At 42.9% G+C, this 23,366-nt stretch overlaps 1 protein-coding gene across 1 annotated transcript; it reads right to left on the minus strand.

Annotated features, from left to right (window-relative positions):
• Positions 1 to 519: 519 nt before the first annotated feature.
• nucks1a (nuclear casein kinase and cyclin-dependent kinase substrate 1a) lies at positions 520 to 13,280 on the minus strand. The gene is made up of 8 exons (XM_083771485.1): positions 13,010 to 13,280; positions 11,164 to 11,213; positions 9,388 to 9,481; positions 8,661 to 8,713; positions 8,402 to 8,551; positions 7,873 to 8,025; positions 3,620 to 3,778; positions 520 to 1,951 (listed from the first exon to the last, which is right to left on the minus strand). The coding sequence occupies exons 1-8, from the start codon at positions 13,024 to 13,026 to the stop codon at positions 1,650 to 1,652; spliced, it is 978 nt and encodes a 325-aa protein (XP_083627611.1). The 5' UTR covers positions 13,027 to 13,280; the 3' UTR covers positions 520 to 1,649.
• Between the last annotated feature and the right edge of the window lie 10,086 nt (positions 13,281 to 23,366).

Consider the following 23,366-nt stretch of genomic DNA (forward strand, 5'->3'; position numbering starts at 1 on the left):
ATTTTATTTCTTTTCTTAAAAAACAAACATTACAAAAAAAATCTGAATAGAGAATTAGAACAATGAACAGGAGGGGAAAAAGAACATTCATTTTTGGACTCTATAAAAAATCCATCTCTTCTTGATTTTCATAAACAAAACAAATAAAAAGAGCAAAATAAAATAAAATAAAACAAAACAAAACAGCATTAGGGATGCCTGGCACAAAGGGTTGAAAGGTTAAGAAGATGCTTTGGCCATGCAGGGAACGATGCGTTTTGGGGCGCTTCACATAGCATTGTGCGAATTTATTTTAAAAGCCCAACATACGATATAACCTAAGTCACGGAAGCAGCTGATGGGAGCACTTTCAGGCAGAGAAAATGCCAAACTAAGCACGTGCGCACGTACACACGCGCACACACACACACACACACACACACCCACGCATACACATTTAAACAAGTACACAAACACACCCCCGATATCGGTCGTTGCACCTGTCTGGCACGTAACAAACACTCAGCAGTGTAACCCGCCCCCCGCCCGCCCCCTCCCAGAGCTTCTACAGGCTTATCAGGAACACTCTATATTACACACTTTTAAACCGATACAAATGCACAAGCAGCAGTCTGAATCACTGTCCAAAAAAAAGGAGGAAAAAAAAGAAAGACCTTTCTCTAAGTACACCACAGAACCATTAGAGCTATACGAAAGAGAATAAATTCTGATAGATGCAGGGGATAGAAAAAAAAAAAAGAAACGAGGACGGTCTTAATATAACCGTTGAAATTTTAAACAATGACCCTATAACATCCTGCTAAAACATGCTCCTTGCTAGTTTAAAAGCATAAAAGTACCTAAGCGAGGGCAGAGAGACGGCGCAAAATAGATGTCATAGCCTCACTCATGAATCCCAGTTCAGCGGTGGCTGAACCAATGGGGTAATGTTGCTCAGTAAATACAGCGCTGTAGTGATTGGTGAGAAGAACTGGAATGCTCTGAGCGAGTCCAACAGCTCAGTAATCACAGATCTAACATGAGCAAACAGGCAGGAATCACATGTTCTGCCTGCTGGCTTTCCCCTAGCCATGTCATATCAGATCAGTGATTATCCCAGGAAACATGCACATACACACACACATTATAAACCTGTGTAAGAGTGACCTCCTCACGCACCAGGCGACAGTTCAGGACGGATGCTCACAAAACACCAAGTTCGTAGAAAAAAGCCAAAGCTAATGCAAAAGAAACCGTTTTCCAGAAATGTACACTTTAAAAAAAAAGAAAAAAGATTAAACGGTTATAAGACCACAGCTGAATCGCGAACGAGAGGGGTACGAGAGGGGTGGGTAAAGCCAAACGGTGTAGCGGGGGCTGGCAATAAAGTATAAAGGGAAGATATAGGTCTTTACATAATAGTATGCGTTAATGTTCCTATGTGCATCACAACTGTCTTGCGTTAGGTTTGGGGTAGCCAATAAAACAAAAACGCATAGAATATGTAGTCCAAACCATTGGGCCAGGCCACCACAAAAAAAGAAAAGAAAAAAAGGAACAAAATTAAAATTAAAATACCAAAACTCTAAACGCAGAGCAACAAAAGAAACCAAAAAACTTGAGAAGACGGGGTTAAGAGAATGGAGGGGGCTTCGGTGCGCTGCCTTCGTCTAGTCTTCTCCAGAGGGTGCTTCCTCTTCTGAACCATCCTCCTCCTCCTCCTCTTCTTCCTCCTCCTCCTCCTCTTTCTCATCCTTTTTTTCTGCTGCTGCTGGCGCCTCCTTCTTTTTCTTGGGGGCGGGAGAGGGTGCCTTCTTCTCTGCCGTCTTCTCCTCCTCCTCCTCCTCCTCTTCCTCCTCCAGGGGACTCTCAGGCTCCTCTTCTTCCTCCTCCTCCTCTTTGGGTGAGCTCTTCTCTACGGCCTTGGTGCTGGGGCGCCCCTTGCCCTTGCCTTTCATTGGGCTGGGGGTGACTGGAGGTACACACACACACATACAGAGTTAAAGAGGACACAGCTCATCAGTCATACAAGCCTTGCATAGTTTCCTCTACCGCCGGTGTGTGAACGTGTGAGAATTTGAGTGTTTTTGACGGCAAAGGTTGACCCAATGACAATTTTACGATTTGCAGTTTGTCATGTTTAGTAAAAAACAAAGTTGTTAAGTGTTCCTTCAGTGCCTCAAGAGCGACCAGTGGAATGTACGTCGCTCTAGAGCAGGACCACCGTGGAGGTATTGCATGTGACCATGCATTTAGTAATGTAGGATTTGTTGATTTTTTTTTAATGTCTTTCCAATAGTTGAGAAACCGTGAACTGAATGACCTGGTGACTTAGGATGACCATTTATGTAGTAATTTACTGACAAGTTGGAGGTCAAGTAAAGTAAAGTCAACAGAAAAGGGGAGTTAGAATCTAAAGCATCGGATTATCTGGTTGAGTCATGATTATTAGGAAATTATTAGTAGTCAATGGTTGAGAAACAGTGGGATGTATACACATGGGATGCATAGCAAATGTTACAAAAGCTCTAATATTAGCCCATAGCCCCACACAACACAACAGTGGTCCCCAGGTTGATTCCAAGTCAGGGTGGTGGTCCCTCATTCACAATTAATTGAAAACCCCTGCTCTAGAAGCACAGAAGACTGTTTAAATATCATAATCGTACATTATAAATAAGATTAGTTCAAACTGACTACCGTAATTTCCGGACTATAAGCCGCGGCTTTTTACCCATGATTTGAACCCTGCGGCTTATACAACGGTGCGGCTAATCTATGGATTTTTACAGCTAACGTAGAGCCATCTCAGGCTCTGAGCTAACGTAGCTGCGGCTTATAGTCCGGTGCGGCTTATAGTCCGGTGCGGCTTGTATATGGGATTTTCCCTAAATTTGGCTGGTGCGGCTTATATTCAGCTGCGGCTTATAGTCCGGAAATTACGGTACTCACTCACACATTTTTGTATTGGTAATCATTTCCAATTAATCATAGAGAAACGGAGGGAGCCTCCTCACAAGCCCTTGGGGGTTGGTCCCCGGATCTGAATTTGTCAACCACCATCATAGACAATCCTTTTTAATTTAATTTGTTCAGATTTATGAATAATACTTGGTGGTACTCGTGGTCCAGGAATAGCCTAGTTAATAAACCAGACTTTTGCCAAAGGCTGATTCGGTCTGGTTTATTAACCAGGCTAGTCCAGGAACCCCCAGGGATCCTTGAGGGAGTTCAAGGGGGTCCCCAGCTAGATGATAGATAGGAACCAAATGGACCCTTATGGGTCTGTAACTCAAGTGTACACAACGGGTACAGTTGGTTCTATTTGTACACTCTCAGAGTTAAATAAACATTGATTTTATACAATATAAATGGGGGTCCGAGATAGAAATGCCATTCAATGGGGGTCCGTAGCCTAATGCATGTCAAACTGGGGGTCCTTGAAATTAAAATGATTGAAAATCACTGCTATGGGGGTCCTTGGCATATATTTTGGGGGGGGGTCCACAGGCTAATGAGTGTAATTTTGGGGGTCCTTGACATGAAAACGTTTGGGAACCGCTGCTCTTCAGTACATATAATCTGATGGCATGAAGTAACAGTTTTCTCTTTTTGTGCCTCCATACTGGTGGTTTCTTACCAGTAGCCTTTAGTCGGGGTTTTGGGGACTTCTTCTCCTTCTTCTCCGGCCGACCCCGTCTGCTAGTGATCACCTTCTTAGTCCTCTTCTTGGAGCGACCGTAGTCACTGTCGTCGTCATCCTCCACCGTGAAATCCTCGTCACTGCCCGTCTCATCAGCTGCACACAATAAAGAATGACAAGCTGTCAAAGGTGTGTCCTTCTGTTGGTCAGTTTATATCTACACAAGCAGTTAGGTCAGAGTTGTGTCATGATCTCCCAGATTTAGTCGTTATTCCAATTAATTCCCCCCCATACACATTTGTGTTGTCACTGCTGTTGTATCCTGCCGACTCACCTGACAGTGAGGAGCCCCCACCGGGAGGACGTAGGTCATATGGCCTTTGTCCTACCTACCCAACACTCCCTGCCGACAGGTGCCACCCCAGCCCTCACATGTAATGACCAATATCACCATCCCCGACCGGTTTCCCTCCCACGCCCGACAAAGCTGGATGCAATGGATTCTAACCGACAACCTCTGTGGTGGTGGGCAGGGACTTTACAACTGTGCCACCAAACCGCATCCGAGTAGTTAATGTTCTGATGTAATTGTATGTTGGACCAGCAACGGGGCTCGCTGAAATAATATAATTATTTGCTATGTTAGTTTGTTTATCACACACACACATACCACTGTAGCAGGTCTCATGATACCAAACAAACGATAAACGAAACTAGTACATAACGTTACCGAACATATTTAGCAATGTTTCATAACATTAGTCACATTTTAAGTAGTTTGTACTTAGTTAAAATTAAGGCCGTTTCAGACGGGGAGCGAGTGACACAGGTGCTCTCGCTTGGATCAGCAGGGATCTCACTGCGGTTCTCACGTAGCGTGGAATGAAAGCTGACCACAATCCAGCCCTTTCTGCCCGCAGGGGCATACATGAAACAAGAATTTCACGGGAACACGCCCGTTGGCATCTCAGTTCCTCAACTTCTCCCAATAATCGCCCACCTCTCACTGAAAATGAATTACTTCGGCGTGTCATTCACTCCCTGTCTGAAACGGTCTTTACTCTCTCAGATCCCATTTACCTCAGTAAATGCTTTTCACGGTCTGTGTTTTACACAGACTCTGTTTCAGTTCATGCAGCTGCGTTCAATTTGAGGAGATTTTGGGTCAGAGAAGGGTAGGCACTCTTCCATAGTAAGTCCTGTGAATTGGGTTTACTTACACTGAGGAGGGTTAATACCAAATGGAGCATATTTTTAGGTTTAATTGAAATGCCGTGCCCATGCCCCGAATTGTGTAGTTTTCACTGCCGGCATTTCGTACCTGCATACAGAGACCAAGAATTTCGTAGTTTGTATGCTAAATGTGTGCAGGTTCGCAGGTAAGCTTACGTTGTGCTGTCAGCGTCACAAGCGTGAAGCAAATTTAGGCAAACCAGTGAAGCCGATGCCTAAACAGAGATTTGGTGAGTCCTCCACAGATACACATGGTTTTTCGGTTCTTGGAAACTGTGTTTTGTGGGGATCAAATTCCCGCTTGGCACAGCAGTCATCTGGGACCAAGTTTGGTAGAATGGTGCCAGCATTATGCTCAGGACAGACAGAGCTTTTGTGAATTAATAGTCAGACAGACTGACAACACTGGCCTATTTGGGGGCCATTCAAGTCTTGAACGAACACACACCCCACCCATTGTGTGATACAAGGTTTTGCCAACCAGTGAATCCGGTACCCACACCACCACAACACACACAGATTCGGATTCCGCAGACAGATATTCCTTGTTTTTTGGTTCTTGGACACTGTACTATTTGTTCCATTGTATGCACAATATTTTTCTAAGCTGGCAGAGGAATTGTCAAGTAACCACCTTTACTTTAAATAAAACCAATTAATGCCAACAAATTGATTTTCTAAACCCCTAACGAGTCACTATAGATACAAATGTTGGGGGCGTGTTCTCTCCTCCATGTCAGTGCCCATACACTAGGTGGGGTTGGAGAAAGGGTCTTAGTGTATGCAGTTTGCATGTAGAGATGCAACCGATCCGATATTATATCGGTATCGGCCTCCGATCCAGCTTAATTAATGTATCGGAGATCGGATTTGATGCCACCGATACACGCTCCGATACAGGAGGGGGACACGTGTTTAATGTTTACAGTCCGTCCTGCACAGACAGTGCAGTGAGCGAATCCAACCTCCAGTATGTACAGACTGCAAACAGAGACTATAGAAAAAAGCCCCACTAAGGTGCAATATGCAAGAGAATGGAATCACTTACAGACTTAACAGTAATAAAAGTATAACGTTTACCCGTCATTGCACGGATCATGACGGGTCAGTCAAATCACTGCATGCGCAGTTCAGTTGTGTGGTGGAGCCTATCATTGTGTTGATGAGATTGCTCTTGTAATCCATTCTTCTGTTATATATTTACTGCACACACGTGCTGTTTAGCGCTATGTGATTCAATCTTTTTTTTTTTTTTTTTTTTTTTTTTAAGATATTTTTTTTGCGGCTTACGCCTTTTATTAGTTTTTGAAGGGACAGACAGTAGGCTGACAGGAAACGGGAGAGAGATGGGGGAAGACATGCAGTAAAGGCCGTGTCGGGCTCGGGAGTCGAACCCGCGGCACACTGCGACTGGATTACCAGTCGGGTGCCCAGACGGTTACGCCACCGCCTGGGCCATGTGATTCAATCTTTGTAACTTTATTATTGCCATTGAAAAAAATGCTGCTGTGACGACGACGATGATGGTGATGAAGAAAAAGCGCATGCCGTCGTCGCGGTAAAATCCGTCTTTATATAATTGGCTCAGTTATCAAACCATGACATTGTTGTCAGAAGCTCAAACACTGATTCAGATTGTAAGTGTAGTGCAATTCTTAAGACAGACAGAGTTTGCAAACTAAAGTAGCAACACAACACCAGCTAGCACCATAACAAACGTCCTGAGGTATTCTTTTTCTCCCCGAGTCTGTCGGTAAGGCTCAGGGCTTTTGTCACATGAAAGCGCAGCTGATTCCCGGCATCCATTAGGGGTAAAAAGGTACCACATGTATATAGCAATAATAATAATTACTATTATTATTATTAATAATAAACCATAGAATGAATTAACAGGTTACATGCAGGCATCACTTTAGGGGTAAAAATGTACCTTTGCACATAATAATAATCCATAGTATTAATTAACAGGTTGCCATTCCCTTAAGGTTTACAGGTTAAACAGTTCATATTCTTATTTCTACAGGTTAAACACTTAACCATAAACATCCCCTCTTTGAATTTTTTTGTATTTATTTGTTTTGCTATGAAGCCTACAGCAAATATCGGATCGGCAAATATCGGATATCGGGAAATTTCAAAATTAATATATCGGATCGGAATTGAAGAATCAGTATCGTTGCATCTCTATTTGCATGTTCTCCCCGTGTCCCATAGGGCACCAAGTACCCTCACAAAAAACATGCAGTAATCCTGGTCTCTAATGGAGGGGAAAGGAACTGGTTGGTGTTCCTTCCACGCACTATGTCCGACCAGGAAAACGCTCCCCTGTTGGGTGTAAAGCAGATGAGGGACATTTTACTGTGAAAACCCCCGCCTTCCATTTCCCCACAAAACCGGGAGGTGAAATCTTCCATTGCTACATCACCAGCATAAGTCTTTAGAAGTCTTTAGATGCATGATGAAGTCAGAAATTAGGACCGAACATCAGTGCTATGTTCAATTTGCGCACAGGCAGTGTAGATTCCGAGAAAATAGGTTTGGCGGTTTTGTCAGGCCAAAAATCAGGAAGGGAATGGCTGCGCACGCAGCAAAACAGGTCCAGGAGGGGCTGAGCAAGGCGTTGCCTAGCTAACGGCCACTGTCAAGAAATTGATTTTAGCGATCCCGTTTTATATAGATAAAGAAATACCTCAAGACATCCCCACACGCGGATTTATGTGATAAGACGTGTGTGGACATCCTAGGCATCATAAGTGTTAACCCATTTTAGGCGGGAACCCCTTTTGGTGTTAGCATTACGTTATGCTTTAGCTATTTAAAAATGGCAGATCTACAAGCTCATGTACCGAGTAGCGTGCTTTGAGCTTGTAGGTCTGCTGTTTTTGAAAAATCGAAGAACGACATAACTTTTAGCTTAGCATAGCTTTTTCAGAAAACTGTCATTTTCAAACAGACATTTTTAGAATCTGATCTCAGGTCAGAATGGGTTAACTGTGCGTATGTGATCTGGTTCTTACGGTCCATGAAGCCCTCCTCCTGGTCCTCACGCTCCTCGTCCTCGCTGCCTGCATCCCCCAGCAGGATCTCTCTCTGTTTGGAGACGGCCTTGGTGGCAGCCTGGCGCACCGTGCGCTGTTTAGGCTTCACCTCCCGCTCATCATCGCTGTCATCTGAATGCAAAAATAAGAGTAGGGAGATTAGATGCAAGTAAAGCTAACCCAAAGTGGAAACAAGAACCACCATCTTGAATTCACCATTGTTTTTCCAATTGTTTTGTTCTCTGAAGTGCTCTTATAGCTCCAGAAATGTACACAATCCTGATCATGAAGTATGCCACGTGATAGAGAAAAGCTACTGAGTTTATTCAATCTGAAAAATACAAAGCACCAGCCACCTGGTCCAAATTATCTCTCAACAAATGTTGAAAAAGCAATAGTGTGTGTGTGTGTGGTTCATATCAGACTCAGATAATCATGTTCTGAAAGTATGCAGCGCTGACACATTAAATAAGCAGATACACTTGGCAAGGATTTGGGCTGCGTGTACCTGCACCCCGTTTTCTTTTCGGCGTCCTCTTGGCTGGCTTCGCCACCGTGGGTTTCTTTCCCCTTTTCTTTTTTGCCTCGTAATCGCTGCCTCCATCCTCTTCCTCCTCCTCCCCAAAATCATTGTCTTCCTCCTCACTACCAACGTCATCTGCAGTGATTTGGGATACGTTAGTACGTCTCGGTCTTGGTATAGACTTCACTTTAACATACCAGCCACATTCGTTTTCTCTTACTCAATTTGCTACAGAGCGGCCTACCTGCTGAATCATTTTTGGGTTTGGTGACCTTTTCCTTTTCCTCAGAGTCCTCGCTGAAAAAAAAGGAGAAAGAAAATCAAAAACAAAAAAACAGAGCAATAGGAACCAGACAGGGGGTAGTCCAGCAGAGAGTATCCTTAAAGACACTGATACAACATATATTCGTGAAAATACACAATGGAGACCAGTTTTATTGGGCTGTTAACATAGAAGTGATGTGTTGGAGGGAGCTGACATCCCAAGGCACTCTCCCCAAACGACTGCAATTGGAAAACAAACCTGTGGCCCCACTGTCTTACATGCCTTGCTTTGCTCCAAGCTTCCGTTAGCGGAACCTGTGTCCAAATAAATCTATAATTAAAGTACCCCATAGCAAGGAATCATAGTTTCAAACCCTCAATTATAGATGGAGCATTGGACTAGAAAGGGGATTCGTTTGCCAGCCAAGTCTATGGACTTTGTAAATGTGATTTATTACATAAGAGGATGAATGCTACTGACATTAATGACCCATACTGACCCCAATGTTATTTGTTTTTGCATCATCTATTTTTTGTGCATTATCTATTTTTTTCTTCTTCAATTTATACATATTCTATTGGGAAAATACTCCCACCAAAAAAAGGTTATATAATCATGGGCATAAATGTCTAAGCAGCCAACCGAAGGCTGTGGTAAAGACAAGAGACAACTCAAACAAATAATGGTGCCAGACAGAGGAGCTCACCTGTCCTCCTGCGAGTTCTTTGAGCGCTTGTGCTTTGGCTCACGAGGGGCCACCGTGCGCACCTTCTTGCGCTTTTCTCCTCCAAATGCCTCATCTGAAAGGAAAGGAGTTAAGATTGTCTTCCAATTTGCTAGGCCACATGATAATACAGGCAGGGGATGTAATGCTTGCACTCACCGACATATTGACCACCAGTCAAAATAACATTTGCAATCATATGAGCTTTAAGTCACTATTCTTCAGATTTGTACTAGTCAATAAAAGTCGTATTCTTTAACCTTGTAATGCTTGCCTAAAAGAAAGGATCTGCAATTGTACGTGTCGCATCACAACTGAAGATGTGAGTAACAAATGATACGTAGCTTGCGGAGTTAGTTCAGTCAGATATACTCGAGGGGTCCACAAGACAGTGGCCTTGGGGTTAGAGTGTCCGCCCTGAAGCTGGGAGGTCGGGGTTCGATCCCCGGCCGGGTCATACCAAAGACTGTAAAAATGGGACCCAATGCCCCCCTGCTTGGCCCTCAGCATCAAAGGGTTGGATTGGGGGGTCAAATCTACTAATCAAATGATTCCCGAGCGTGGCACGGCTGCAGCTCACCGCTCCTTGGCTGTGGCTCACTGCTCCAAGAGATGGGTCAAATGCAGGGAACAAATTTCACTGCGGTAACGTGTGTGACAAATCGTATGACTTTGACTTCATGCTGTGCTCAAGGGCACATCCATATACTCGAGGGGTTAATATGCTGCATTACTATGTGGGTGCATTCAGTGTGTGCAAGACCCACATGTCATTCGCTATTTAAGCTCACCTAGACTGACTCACCTAGGTTGTTATGTGATGTGTGCTCCCACCGCCACCCCAGCACCACCGGTGGGCTCTGTTATTTCTGTTCCCCATGGGGGGGGTTGTTATTGTACATCTATCTCCCTGCTCTTAATATTTAATTGTGCCGAGCAGGGAAAAATGTAGTAGAGCCGAACGCCAAGATAAAATATTATATGCACACTTTTCTTCTCATTCTATAATAAATATTGACTAAATCTATTTGTGAGTTATCTGACTGAACTAACATAAATAATTTAAGATTAATCGTCACTAATATATATATATATATATATACACATACATACACACACTCGGTCGTGCACCAAAGATTGCAGAACTACAAGCTCAACACGTCACATTTGTGACTCGCTATTTTTGGCATTTCCTGTCATATGATAGTATAAATAGGGCTTTAGCTTGTAGATCTGTTATGGCAAGCTAATAAATTAGGCTCAATACTATTTCATTTGCAAAGGTATGGGCCTGTCAGTGCTGTAGTGTAGAGAATGATCTGTGAATAGCCTATAATGGAGCACAATACAATGAATGTATGTATATCTACATATGGCTGAGTTTTCCTAAAGTGAGTTAGATTACAATTAAAATTGCAATAGTTTGCCTTGCTTACAATATTGCAATATATTGAGTTGCGACCCCTGAATGATATGACCAGATTCTTGCATTTTTTTGCCAGGTATAAATGATGAGGTCAAGCATACAAATTAACATCATACAATTGGACATTTTAGTTTAGTAGTTTTTACAAAATTATTTGATATAATAATCTTAACCTATACCTGAAAAGTATTCAATTGATTTGGTTTGTGGTCGTGCCATCTTAGGTCATTCTCTAATACTGGTATAAATTCTCAGATATTGATAACCTTTTCAACCAAGTATATGGCCGAGATATAATACTTAACACAAGTACACAACACCCACACCCTTACCTTCACCATCCGACTCGTTGAATTGTGAGTAATTCACCACTTTCCGGTTCCTGTGGGTGAATGCCAGATTGAACCATGTTAGAGTAATGCAGGTACTACATACGAGAACCTATGACATTTTCATTGTACATAATGTAATACACAGCTAGCCAACAACATGACTAGACAATGATCGATATGGCTAGGGTTGTACCATGTGGGCAGAAGTTCCCCACCATGGTACTGAACTCTACCATCTACAGTTTCCGATGGATAATTTGGCTAAATGTGCGAGAGCAGCTTCAGGTGACAGCAGCTGACTACACAGCTCAGGTGCTCACTGTAACCTACACCCAGACAGACACAGAACATTCAGGAAGGAAGGGATACGTATAAACCGTAATGGGGGAGGTGGGCGGGGATAAAGGAAACGAGAGAAAAGCCTATACTATCTCTACTAGGCTAGTAGAGTATACTAGTATAGGCTTTTCTCTCTACTAGCCCTTTGCACCATCATCAATGGCATTCCAGAGACTCCAGGAACATTGTCTGTGATAGTAATTATCAGTGAGTTCTGCCATAGCAAAAGCGAGCTAGCTTGTTGTGCGGGGAGGGGCAAATGGGCTATAAACCATTACAAGTGCTTAGATTACAGGAGCAGGGAAGAACACTGATACACACACCACAGTGCGGGCCCAGGGAGTCTCTTGGCAACAGCAGTCACATTGGCAAGGTGGCCTACATTCCTATACACTTCATAATGACCAAATCTATTTATTTGAAATTATACTAGAAATACAAGCTTTAACGGTCGTGTTCTAGGCAGGCGATACCTGGAGTAGCAGAGGGGAGGGGCGACTCAACAGAGCCACTGTCGCTTTGTCACGTCGAGCGAGCGCCGCTGACTCGCATTGTAGCTTATTTAAAAAAAAATACACATTTTCAATGCGTGCACGGAGAATTTAGGATTTCGTGACACAAATTTGAAATTTGACTAATATTTGATAATAAAAAGGGGGCGGTCTGCGTTATATTATAGAGCAGTGAGAGTCTTGAGAGAATGGAGGGGGGTGTGGTGACTTTTGGTCGCTCTCCGCCTCCCTCTGACATCATCACTCAACAGCGTTCATTTACTTGGTCATATACATTTTCAAAAAAAAAGTGAAGCCCGCGCTCTTCCTTTTTACTGCGATTGCACTGAAAAACAATGGGGTCTGCAAAACACACTGCGTTGTTTCTACGTACGAACACAACGTTTTTCTGCGAAATGGAGGCGCACCAGTGTGCGCGGCCGAACAACGCCGGCCTACAAGCTCTCAGTGCGTCGAGAAGCGACGCGCCGTGGGCTTGTAGATCGGCCATTTTCGGATAACGAGATCAAATCCAGAGGCCGATGACCACCTCCAGTCCTGGTTTTTATTAGCAGCGTCTCTCTCTCTCTCAGAGAAGAGCCTCCTGTGGATGAATGGGGGAGCAGCCATATTCTCATTGAGAGAGAAAAAAAAAACAGCAGGCCTGCTAACATGGGGAGCTGTACATTGAAACCAGTTCTGATCAGAACGCCACGGCCATATCGCACAAAACAATCCGCAGCACGAAGCCCAGTAGACGGGCACACACGAGACGAGCCCGCGCAATGAACACACATCTACACACAAGACATGATGGCGAACATTCCTCGTTGCTGCTGGGAACCATGTTAAGAGTGTGAGCGTGCACGGGGGGCTAGGGGAAAAACACATTTCTTGCATACATTTTTCATGAAATAAACAATTCCGTGGGCATAAGCGGAACATGCTAAGAGACGTGTGCGGTGCGTGCACGGCGTGTAGCCAGAGAGCGGAGGACATGTTCGGCAAAACCTTACCTCACTGGTCTTGACATTTTGCAGGAATACTGTAGAGGTTAAGGATGTAAGAAAGGAAAAAATAAGCCCACAGAAACGAGACCTAAAATATCCCCACTCTGCAACTCTAAGGCGCGCGACCAGGCGCACAACTCCACGCCACGAGCAATTGCGTGAAACAAAAATTATAGGGGCTATTTGTCTCCCAAACGCGATTTTACTTAGATTTTTACCTTCAGCTACTCAAAATGGTGAATAAAACAAACTGAAACTGCAGCCAGTGTGCAACCGAACACCATGGCCTTGTGGGTGGGTCCTTTGTGACGAGGGCCCACCCATACGCGTCTCTGAGAGGACAGCCTCGAACGTTGCGTGCTTCAATTGGCTGATTTGAAAGAGGAGTCTGCTTCAGAGTGGAGGGTTCGAGTGCTCGTCAAAGCGGGGGTCGGCCTATTTACCCTCCCCCCTGAGCACGGGAGGTTGAGTCTGCACAGAAAAAAAAGGCCTTCAGTTTAGATATGCAAACATTCTATTTGGCTTCTGAAATGCATATTATTGTTGTTGCATGCAGAACTGCATACAGACAGAAACACACTGTGTATGAGCAGTTTCCTAGGCTGTTAAGTCTAAGTTGTCTGTGACATGAATAACAGTAACACTGATTAGCTTGCTGTCTCACCTGGCAGAGCAAAGCTGCAGCATGAGGTGATGGCAGCAAGCAAAGTCTAATGTATGCCATATACCTCCATACAGTAGCTACAAATAAAATAATACACAGCTCACAACATTTTCTGGATAAGAGACCCATGTCTGTATTGTTGAGAACTTTGAAAGAAAATAAACAAATTGGCATGCATTCTACAATATTTCTGCAGGAACATAAGAATGATTATAGGTTGAGAAAATCACTAATCTTCTGAAGATGCTACTTTTCTATTCAGTTATTTAAAATAATTTGAAATGTTTTTTGTTTAGAGGTATATATTTTTGCTGCACTTAACTTACAAACAACTGTGTCAAAGGTCAAGATTTGAAGTTTTATGGAAGGGTTGATAAATTGGCTGATAAATTCTTGACCAATCTGTTTTTTGAAGCATAAAACACAAATCAATATTGTCTATTTCTAAAATATAGAAGACTAAAGGGGTTATTTTAACAATGGAAGTAACCTACTTTCTCCTATAAAGTGCTTAATTGTTGCGATGTAGTTCGCACATTACTATGAAAACCAGTCCATCACGCCTCGTGACACGATCCATATATGGCCATCTCCATATATGAAGATCACGACACTGACCTCATCCATGGAGAAGACCGGATCATCACCTAGATCTGCAAGCCGGCCACAACTTCCCCACCCCGCTTGTCCTTCCTCTTCGATGTCTCCCTTTTGACTGATACCTGACCATTCAAACTCTAGACTAGCCCGCCCCAAAGTTATTAGGCTCGTGCAGCCGCGCCCGGCAGCTGGCGAAAAACTATAGTTCTCAACAGGCCCGAAAATTAAGGCCTGGCCCTACCTGGGCCCTCATCAAACCCTGTACACTCAAGACACTGCCCCCGCTGCCACCCTTAGATCTCCATATATGGAGCTGACCTGTTCTGACATTCCATATCTGACCTCAAGACAGGCTCAAGACAGGCTCTATATATGGCCAGACCTCATCAAACCCTGTACACTCAAGACAGCCCTTGCTTCCACCCTTAGATCTCGGTGTGTGTGTGTGTGTGTGTGTGTGTGTGTGTGTGTGTGTGTGTGTGTGTGTGTGTGTGTGTGTGTGTGTGTGTGTGTGTGTGTGTGTGTGTGTGTGTGAGAGTGTGTGTGTGTGTGTATGTATGTGTGGAAAAGATACTTCAGACATCTCATGGAAGTTGTATGGAAGTTCTTTCCATGTATTTGACATTAATACATATTTTGAACATTTAAACTCCTGATGGTTATAACAATGCAATATTTCCATTCACTGTACACAGAATTATTTTCTCTTCTTTTGATCTTGGCCTCTGTTTTGTTGTTGAGAAATTCTGATAATTTTGGAAGTTCTGTGTGGAAGTAAACTTTGTTTTAGCGATTCATTGAATTTCAAGTCCACCCACACATGTGGTGAGTTAGGGTAGGATCTGTCAAATTAGGGCTTGTTTGGAATGTGAGATATTCCCATCTTGGTGTGTATGTATGTGAATGTGTCTGTGTCTGTGTGTGTACGCACATGCGCACCACAAGTGAACTGTTTGAAGACATATACAGCCTAAAATTAGAGAATAGGCTGCTGATTTTCATGAACACCGATATCGTCCCTCTATATTGAGGGACATACTAGTGAAAACTGTTAAAAATGCATGACATCTGTCTCTCTCATTCCCTCACTGTCTTTCTCTTTCTACTGATAGATCAACAGACAGACCTCCAGACATCTGTGTGCAGGGACAATGTCAGAGTGAGGAGCAGCCAGGTATGTTGCTATGGTAACCGGCAAAGTGAGTCTCCCTCCTCTCCTCTGCCTTCATGGCTGTGGATGCATTCATTCCTTATTCCAAGATGTGCTCTGCTGTACAACATGGAATGCTGTACAGCAGAGCACAACAGCAACGCTACCATGCTATGTCGTACCTGTGGATTTGTTCTGTTTGTGCGCAATAATTGCCTATATAGCTTAGCAGATGAGGTGCATTTCCCCCACATGTGATGTACAAAGATGGTGTACATAGTGTAGATTACGTGTGTGTGTGTGTGTGTGTGTGTGTGTGTGTGTGTGTGTGTGTGTGTACCAGGGGGGCAGTCAGACAGATATTTTGTGAAGCCTGAAACTCCTGAAAGTTCATATAATGGCCTGTTGTGGCGCTGTCATTGGACCCAGAAAAACCCATAGCCCCATAGAAGTCCATATTTGGGCCCAACTTCACCTAGACTGTATTACCTTAATAAACATGGTCATGAATACTTTCTGCTTCCAGTCACTAGTTTAAAGTCTCATTTCTAATGTCATAATATTCTTTTTGGAAAATTATGGTCCCATTTATTAAAAAAATGACCATAAAGTCGCGCATGTTCTGAGGGGCGTGGCTACCGTTACAGTCTATGATCGGGATTCCCCTCCCACTCGAGTCAAAATAAAAACCAACGGAGAAGAAGGGGGGAAGTCCCGCCTCGTGTCTGGGCCAGCCAATGGCCAGCTGGGCCAAAACGGAGCCAGCCAATGGCCAGCTGGGCCCAAACGGATCTAGAAAGATGGCGACTTACAGTGCAGGAATAACAGGCTTCATTTTACGTCCATGTTAGACCCGGGGAACGCTTTGTCCATATTTTTTTGTGTGTACACTTGATCTATTGCTTGTACCAAGTGTGCAGCTCTTTCTGTGTAGCACTACCACCTTGTGGTTAAAATGTAATACTGCAGTCACACAAGAAGTGTGTCCAGTCAAATGTCCATAATGAAGGATCCTACATTATGGAAAAGTGAAATCACAAAATATGGATTGAATCTATGATAGAAATAGTAGCGTATGTATACAATTAATTGTAAAATGTTCATGTGGCATGGGCCATTAGGGTCTCCAACTCTCCGTCTTAATGTGACGTGCCAAGTCTAATGAGCATCCGAGGTCCCCCTTGAACCACATGTGCCACTTGACCCTAGTGCCACTATTCTAATGGTGAACATCAGCCCGGATCGCTGCCGTATAGGTCCCGGCACCTGGGCTATAGCCTGACAGCATTGTTGTGGGTTCGAGTCTCGATACCGACGGCTGCGTGACACTCCCCATCTCTCTCTCCCCATTTCCTGTCAGCCTACTGTCCCATCCGTATTGCATTAGTTAAAGTTACATATTATGAGTAACGCCACATCCACACTCTACAGTGACTGCTTTGACGAATTTCAATGCTGATGTGAGATTTCATTAGCGCCTGAATGGAACACAGAGAAAAAAACGCTGTGCTGAATAGTTGGCTTTAGTTTACTACCCTCAAACTAGAGGCCTCTCTTGATTTTAGGGGTTTCAAGCTTTGTTGTGGAGCCTGATGACTCCAGGCAAAAAGGACTGCCAAATGGCTATTTGTGGTGTGCTGAGGAGGGATGGGTCTGTGAATGAACATTAGGGCTGCAACTAACGATTATTTTCATAATCGGTTATTTAAACGATTAATCGGATTATGGCACTTCTAACTAACAACAAACAAAAAGACCTTAAAGACGAATAATTCATTCAAAAATACATTAGGCCTATTACATTTTGCTCAGATGCTGATTAGGCTACTATTCAAATAAAAGACAATTTTTTTTTAAATAAATTAAAGCCGTCCCTTTACTCTTATTCTGACTGCATACATTTGATTAAGGAATATAATGCTATCCTGTATGCAGGTCCAAATTAGTTGTATTGGCTTTAATGTTAATGTACAATAGAAACTCCATCTACTGCAGGTAATTATTTTTCTTTAAAATGTTGAGGGTAAAATAGCCTCAGAGACATTTGATGTTTTTGGATACCATGTGATTCTGCATAGGACGCCACCAGTGGTATGTGTCATATTTTGCTTTGCAGTCGCTATTGTGCATGTGCGACTATCAGCAGATTGTAAGGGAAGAGAGATGGCTCACTCCTCTTTAGCTTAGTTACATTTAACACTGGAAAAACATCCACAATTAATTGCAAAAAAGTGATTAGTTGCCGATTGGATTACGATTAATAAATTAGGTTGTGGTTCGAATCACATGCACTTTGTCAGGCCTCATTCACACGTATCAAACACCAATCAAGCAAATGTTTGGTCGTTTTTTTGGGCCACCACAATAGAGCACCGAAGTCTGACGTCACTTTCAGTAGAGGGCGTCAGTCCCCAGGTTCATGTATTTGTTTAGTTGCATTGAAATCCCCATTGAGGCGATTTGAGATCGCCTCATATAACAACTGTGTTTGAAAAATAAACATGTCACCCCGGCCGCTTCACTCATATGGATATGAAGAATCAACTGACTGAGAGAAAACGCTAATGTTACTGCTGCTGAATTAGTTAGATTTTCGCTAGAAGCAGACTGTATCATATATGAGTGACTGACTGTTGCAAACGATACAGAGACACCTTCCCGACAATAACGCAGAGACAGCTTGTTTATTTTTGGACCACAACGCTTATAGTAGACGATATTAAGATCACCCCATGTTATTCTCCATAGAGAAATCACTTCCGCGAACCAGGGGAATCGTCGGAAAAGCGAGTTACGTCAGGACTTCGGTGCTCTATGCTTTTCCAATGGGAGTCACATGGCTTGACCAAACATTTTTGTTTGATGAGGGGGGGGGAGGGGCAGAACACCACCAGCAATCAGCAATCAAACACAAATGTTTGATACAGAGGCCCCAGTTTGTGTGTCAGTTAAATAATCCCAAAGACACTGGCACAGATAGATGTTTACATCCAGGCTGCCCTGCAGTCTGACATATATTGGCCGTGGTCCACCTGCAACAAACTGGCAAAAAAAAAAAAAAAAAACGTTCACTGCAAAATAAATAAATAAAGGTAAACTCCTTAAACCGAGACTTAAGAAACTGACATTTATTTTATTTTTATATGCTCATAAAGTGCTGCTCAAAGTGCAATTAAAATAGCAAACGTTTCGGTCCTAGGACCTTCGTCAGTGCTAAGGTTGTAAGGGTGGTCACAGACAAACAACTTGCTCCAAGCCAGTTCGGCTCAGGTGTTGGGCGTTACTAATCGATGACATCATCATGGCAATGCTTACAATACAGAAAGATGCATTCAAGTTTACACAGCGTTACATTTGAAATCATGAAGTTTACATCTAAACATGTTAACATTCTTATATAGTGTATGATATTATATAGGGCTCCTATAAGTAAAGTAGCACTCGAGGAAGTGATCTTCATTCATGCCACCCGGATTAACAGAGCTGCATAGATAGACAGATCTGTATTGACCCCAATGGAGAAATGTAGATGTTGTAGCAACAGCAGTGAGCATGAAACACAGTAGAGAAACTAGAACTGCACTCTGATTGTGTATTTGTTTGGTTAACTGTATGTAATGTGTTTTATTTTAGTTTTGTCATTATTTATTTATTTTTGTGTTCTGTATTTATTATTGTCAAAACATTTCGTGATAATATTTTATTTGTATTTGTGCTGCCATGGGGATGTGGGGGGGGGGAAATATATGTCAATTGTTTTGAAAATACTTCTTTGTACTGTAAAAGAAATCAATAAACATATGTTTAAAAAAAAAAAGAACTGCACTCTGGCGAGTGAGTGCTTGTTGCACACAAGTAGGGCAGGCCATAAATGGCCTACTAGTGCGCAAGCAGAGCGTGCAAGTACTGGTGACGTATATGTCGATCAGTGTCGGGTGGATTAAAGGAAATGCCATATATGTATATGTAATTTGTAAGTTGATTAGCGGTATACTGTGGTTACTTTGCGTATGTATGTATCGTAGCAGCATGACGTTTTAGTGTCGGGAGGATTAAAGGTAATGCCCCTATGTATACATGTATGTAATCTGACACCACTGCCATATCAGGCACAAGTAGTCATTACGTCATATGCTGGCACAGCGCATATGTATCAAACATCGCCCTGGACGAAAACTATTACTCGCAAGTAATAACCCTGGCCGTCTGAACTTGGTCTGACTGAGTCAATATTATCTATGATAGATATAAGAATCACCCCTGTGTGAAGTGAGGGGCGCTCTTATCATCGTACATCATCATGCATCATCTCATACTGGCCAATCAGAATGCCTGTTGCCTGTGATTGGTTAGCTGATTTGCTCGTTTACATATGATGTAAAGTTTCCCTTCAATGTCAATGGTGTTTAATGTTTTGATGTTTCATTTATGTGTCATATTTAGCAGAATTTTGACCTAATTTCTCCCTTCATTGTCAATGGCAAATCTTGAGACGTGTGGGGACAAAAGCTGTTTGCTTCATGCGCTCTTATCATCATACATCATTCATGATACATCATCTTACATCACATTCCATGCTCAGCCAATCCGCTGAGCACATTCCATGCTAAATGGAGAGAGACAGACATATAGCTGTGCATAGGAATTCAAAGTATAATTATAATGTACAATATCACCAGTGAACATGCCTATGAATGTATGTTAGACTAATGGACTGTTACAGTATTTGTACATCTACGTCTATCCATAACAACCTTGACAGAACCAGAATCAACTTTATTGTCACATCCTTGGTTTACATGTGTCAAGAAGTGGGAAATCATTTTGTTGTTTTCCAGAAAAAGATGGATAACTAGTTGCCCCCTTAACATAGTTGCCCACAAAACAAGACCTCTGAAAAAATAAATGTCTATAGTCTATAAATGAGGCAGAACAAAAGGACAGTTCCCAATCCCATGCTTCACTTCACATTACCACCAAAAGATGGCAATGTAGGACAGTTGTCGGCAAGGAAATATAATTGGATTATCACTTGCAAGTGCAGCCATTATATTACTAATTCTACTCAGTCGCCAAAGCGGATGCCTGCTGGCTAAATGTTTGACTCAGTAACAAACTGTGTGTGTGTGTGTGTGTGTGTGTGTGTGTGTGTGTGTGTGTGTGTGTGTGTGTGTGTGTGTGTGTGTGTGTGTGTGTGTGTGTGTGTGTGTGTGTGTGTGATATGTCTCTTGAACTGACTGTGACACGCTGGGTTGGTGCACCCCTTGTTCAGCAGTCTGCAAGCCTGCTGTGAGAGACTTATAGGGGGATAACAGGGACAAAACCAACCGGGTTAAGAACTTCCATAAATGAACATCCTGTTCAAAGGCTCATCGTCCCTCCTGGCAGAGTGATTGTTCTTATAAATCATCCTCCCCTCCATTTCGTTGGCTTTCATTTCTCCTCATTTTCTCAGTTCTCCTCTCAGATGAGTTGCTGGAGGCAACTCTATGCAGTGGAGTCGGACTAAAGAAATGTGGGAATATGTGCAAGAGATAAAGAAGGCTTTGTGTAGCTTGATATGTATTTAATGTATATGTATTTGGACTATGTGCAATATGGACAATATCTAATGTTTATTCTTTATTTTTCCTCCTACTTATATATCCTTACTTATTATATTTAATGATTTACTGCTCATATCTGCATTTAGGCCTACTTACTGACAGATGAGAGATGCGAAAATACTTTTTGCTGTAATAAAAATAAATTTAATCTCATCTCATCTCAAATACAAAAAGATACACTTGCCACATGGTGCCTCAAATGAAGGTTTGACTGAACTTGAGTAACTTTAGGCAAGGTAGAAATACTGTACAGAGATAAACTGTGTGATGCTAGAGCCAAAACCATATTTCACTGCTGTTTTGCCAGCTTTACTTTTAATTGTACGTTGTCAAAACCCTTATAGCGCGGGTACCCTCCTCCACACACACACTCAGTAATTGTTAGTAATTCTAGAGTACTACGTAAATACAGTGGAGGACAATCAGGACATGCCAGATATATCACTCTATTTCAAACACACACAGACACACACACTCACACTCACACACACACACACATACACACACACACACACACACACACACACACACACGCACGCGCACACATGCGTGCACACACACACATGCATGCACGCACAGACAGACAGCAGCGCAATTAAATGCTGACAAATATAGACACAGAGTCACAGACGTAACACTCACATAGCCCCATCACATCACACTGAACAACCATTCAACTATAAAATCAATAAATCACAGTGTATTTGCAGGCCCCTGTCAAGCAAACACATGCAAGAAGTAAAGTAATAGTACCTCAAAAAACTGTACTTTAGTACTGGAGTAACTCTACAAGTGGAACCATAAGGGTCCATTTGGTTCCATTTGTGCACTGCATGGAGTCTAATTGAGTCATTACTTGAGACAATTAAACTGTAGAATGGACCGGTTGGAAACATTTGTTTAAAAAAAAAAGAAAAATTGACAGGGACAATGCTCATTAATCAACATGTCAGTTTTGACATCCATGCAAATGGGCCAATAGCTAGTATGTAACGTAACGTTTGAAAAAGCTTGTACATTCACACCAATGCTTTCAAGTCAGCCTGTGATGTGACGCGCAGTCGCTTCAACTTCTCGCAACTCCTCTGTGGGCATACTGTAGAATGTAAATTCTTCTGTTAAACAAAATTTAAAAAAAAAGTGCTATTCACCCTACTTTGATGAAAGTTTAATTACCGCCCGTGATCCCAGAGTATCCTAACAAGATATCATCAGTGTAAAAGGTTCGAACGAAGCTGCGAGCGACGTGAGAGCCGTGTGTTCTCAACAATTCCCCACTCTCTTGCTGAGAGCAGATCTGCTGACAGCCATACAGCTTGAAATGTAAATAGGTCCGGCATTAGTATTCATCTGTCGTCCTGTACGCTGTGACTGTGTGTGTGTGTGTGTGTGTGTGTGTGTGTGTGTGTGTGTGTGTGTGTGTGTGTGTGTGTGTGTGTGTGTGTGTGTGTGTGTGTGTGTGTGTGTGTGTGTGTGTGTGTGTGTGTGCGTGCACATGTGCGTGTGTTCAGACGGGGTAACAGTAGGGAGTTGTGATGTATTTGATCAGACTCTCATTGGTTTAGTGTGAATCTCAGTAGCAAGAGTTCATTTGTAGGACAGTCAGCAGCGCTGAGTGTACTGCCTTTGTTTCAATTCACGATTATCTGGTTCCGATCAGATTGTGTGTGTGTGTGTGTGTGTGTGTGTGTGTGTGTGTGTGTGTGTGATGTGTGTGTGTGTGTGTGTGTGTGTGTGTGTGTGTGTGTGTCTTTGTGTGTGTGTGTGTGTGTGTGTGTGTGTGTGATGTGCGTGTGTGTGTGTGTGCGTGTGTGTGTGTGTGTGTGTGTGTGTGTGTGTGATGTGCGTGTGTGTGTGTGCGTGTGTGTGTGTGTGTGTGTGTGTGTGTGCGTAGATGTGTGGCTCACGCAACAGCCTTCACAGCCATGTCCCCCTTCACCTCCCTGGACCATGATTGACAGCTAAGATAGTTTGCGTGTGTGCGGTGCGTGCGTGCGGTGCGTGCGTGCGGTGCGTGCGTAGGATAAATGCCTCCAGGGGTTTATACTTCAGGTGACAAGGACAGTTGAGCATTATGATGAGGTGCCGTATGGGACAATATTCAGAATGATCGGACACATATTATATACACGCATGCACGGGATTGCATACACGTGCGCACGCGAGTGTGCATGCAAACCCTTACAGTGTACATTTTACCAGTGTTAATCTGGCATTTTGTATTCCTCTTATAAGAATAGAGAGAGATGAGAATATATTGCGAAGGCATCCCATAGGCATTTAAAACACATCATTGGTAGAATTCAAAGTAGCCCAAAAACAGAAGCAAACTTCAATTGAGGT

The sequence above is a fragment of the Protomyctophum parallelum genome (assembly GCF_964188405.1).
Source record: "Protomyctophum parallelum genome assembly, chromosome: 8".
Lineage (NCBI taxonomy): Eukaryota > Metazoa > Chordata > Actinopteri > Myctophiformes > Myctophidae > Protomyctophum > Protomyctophum parallelum.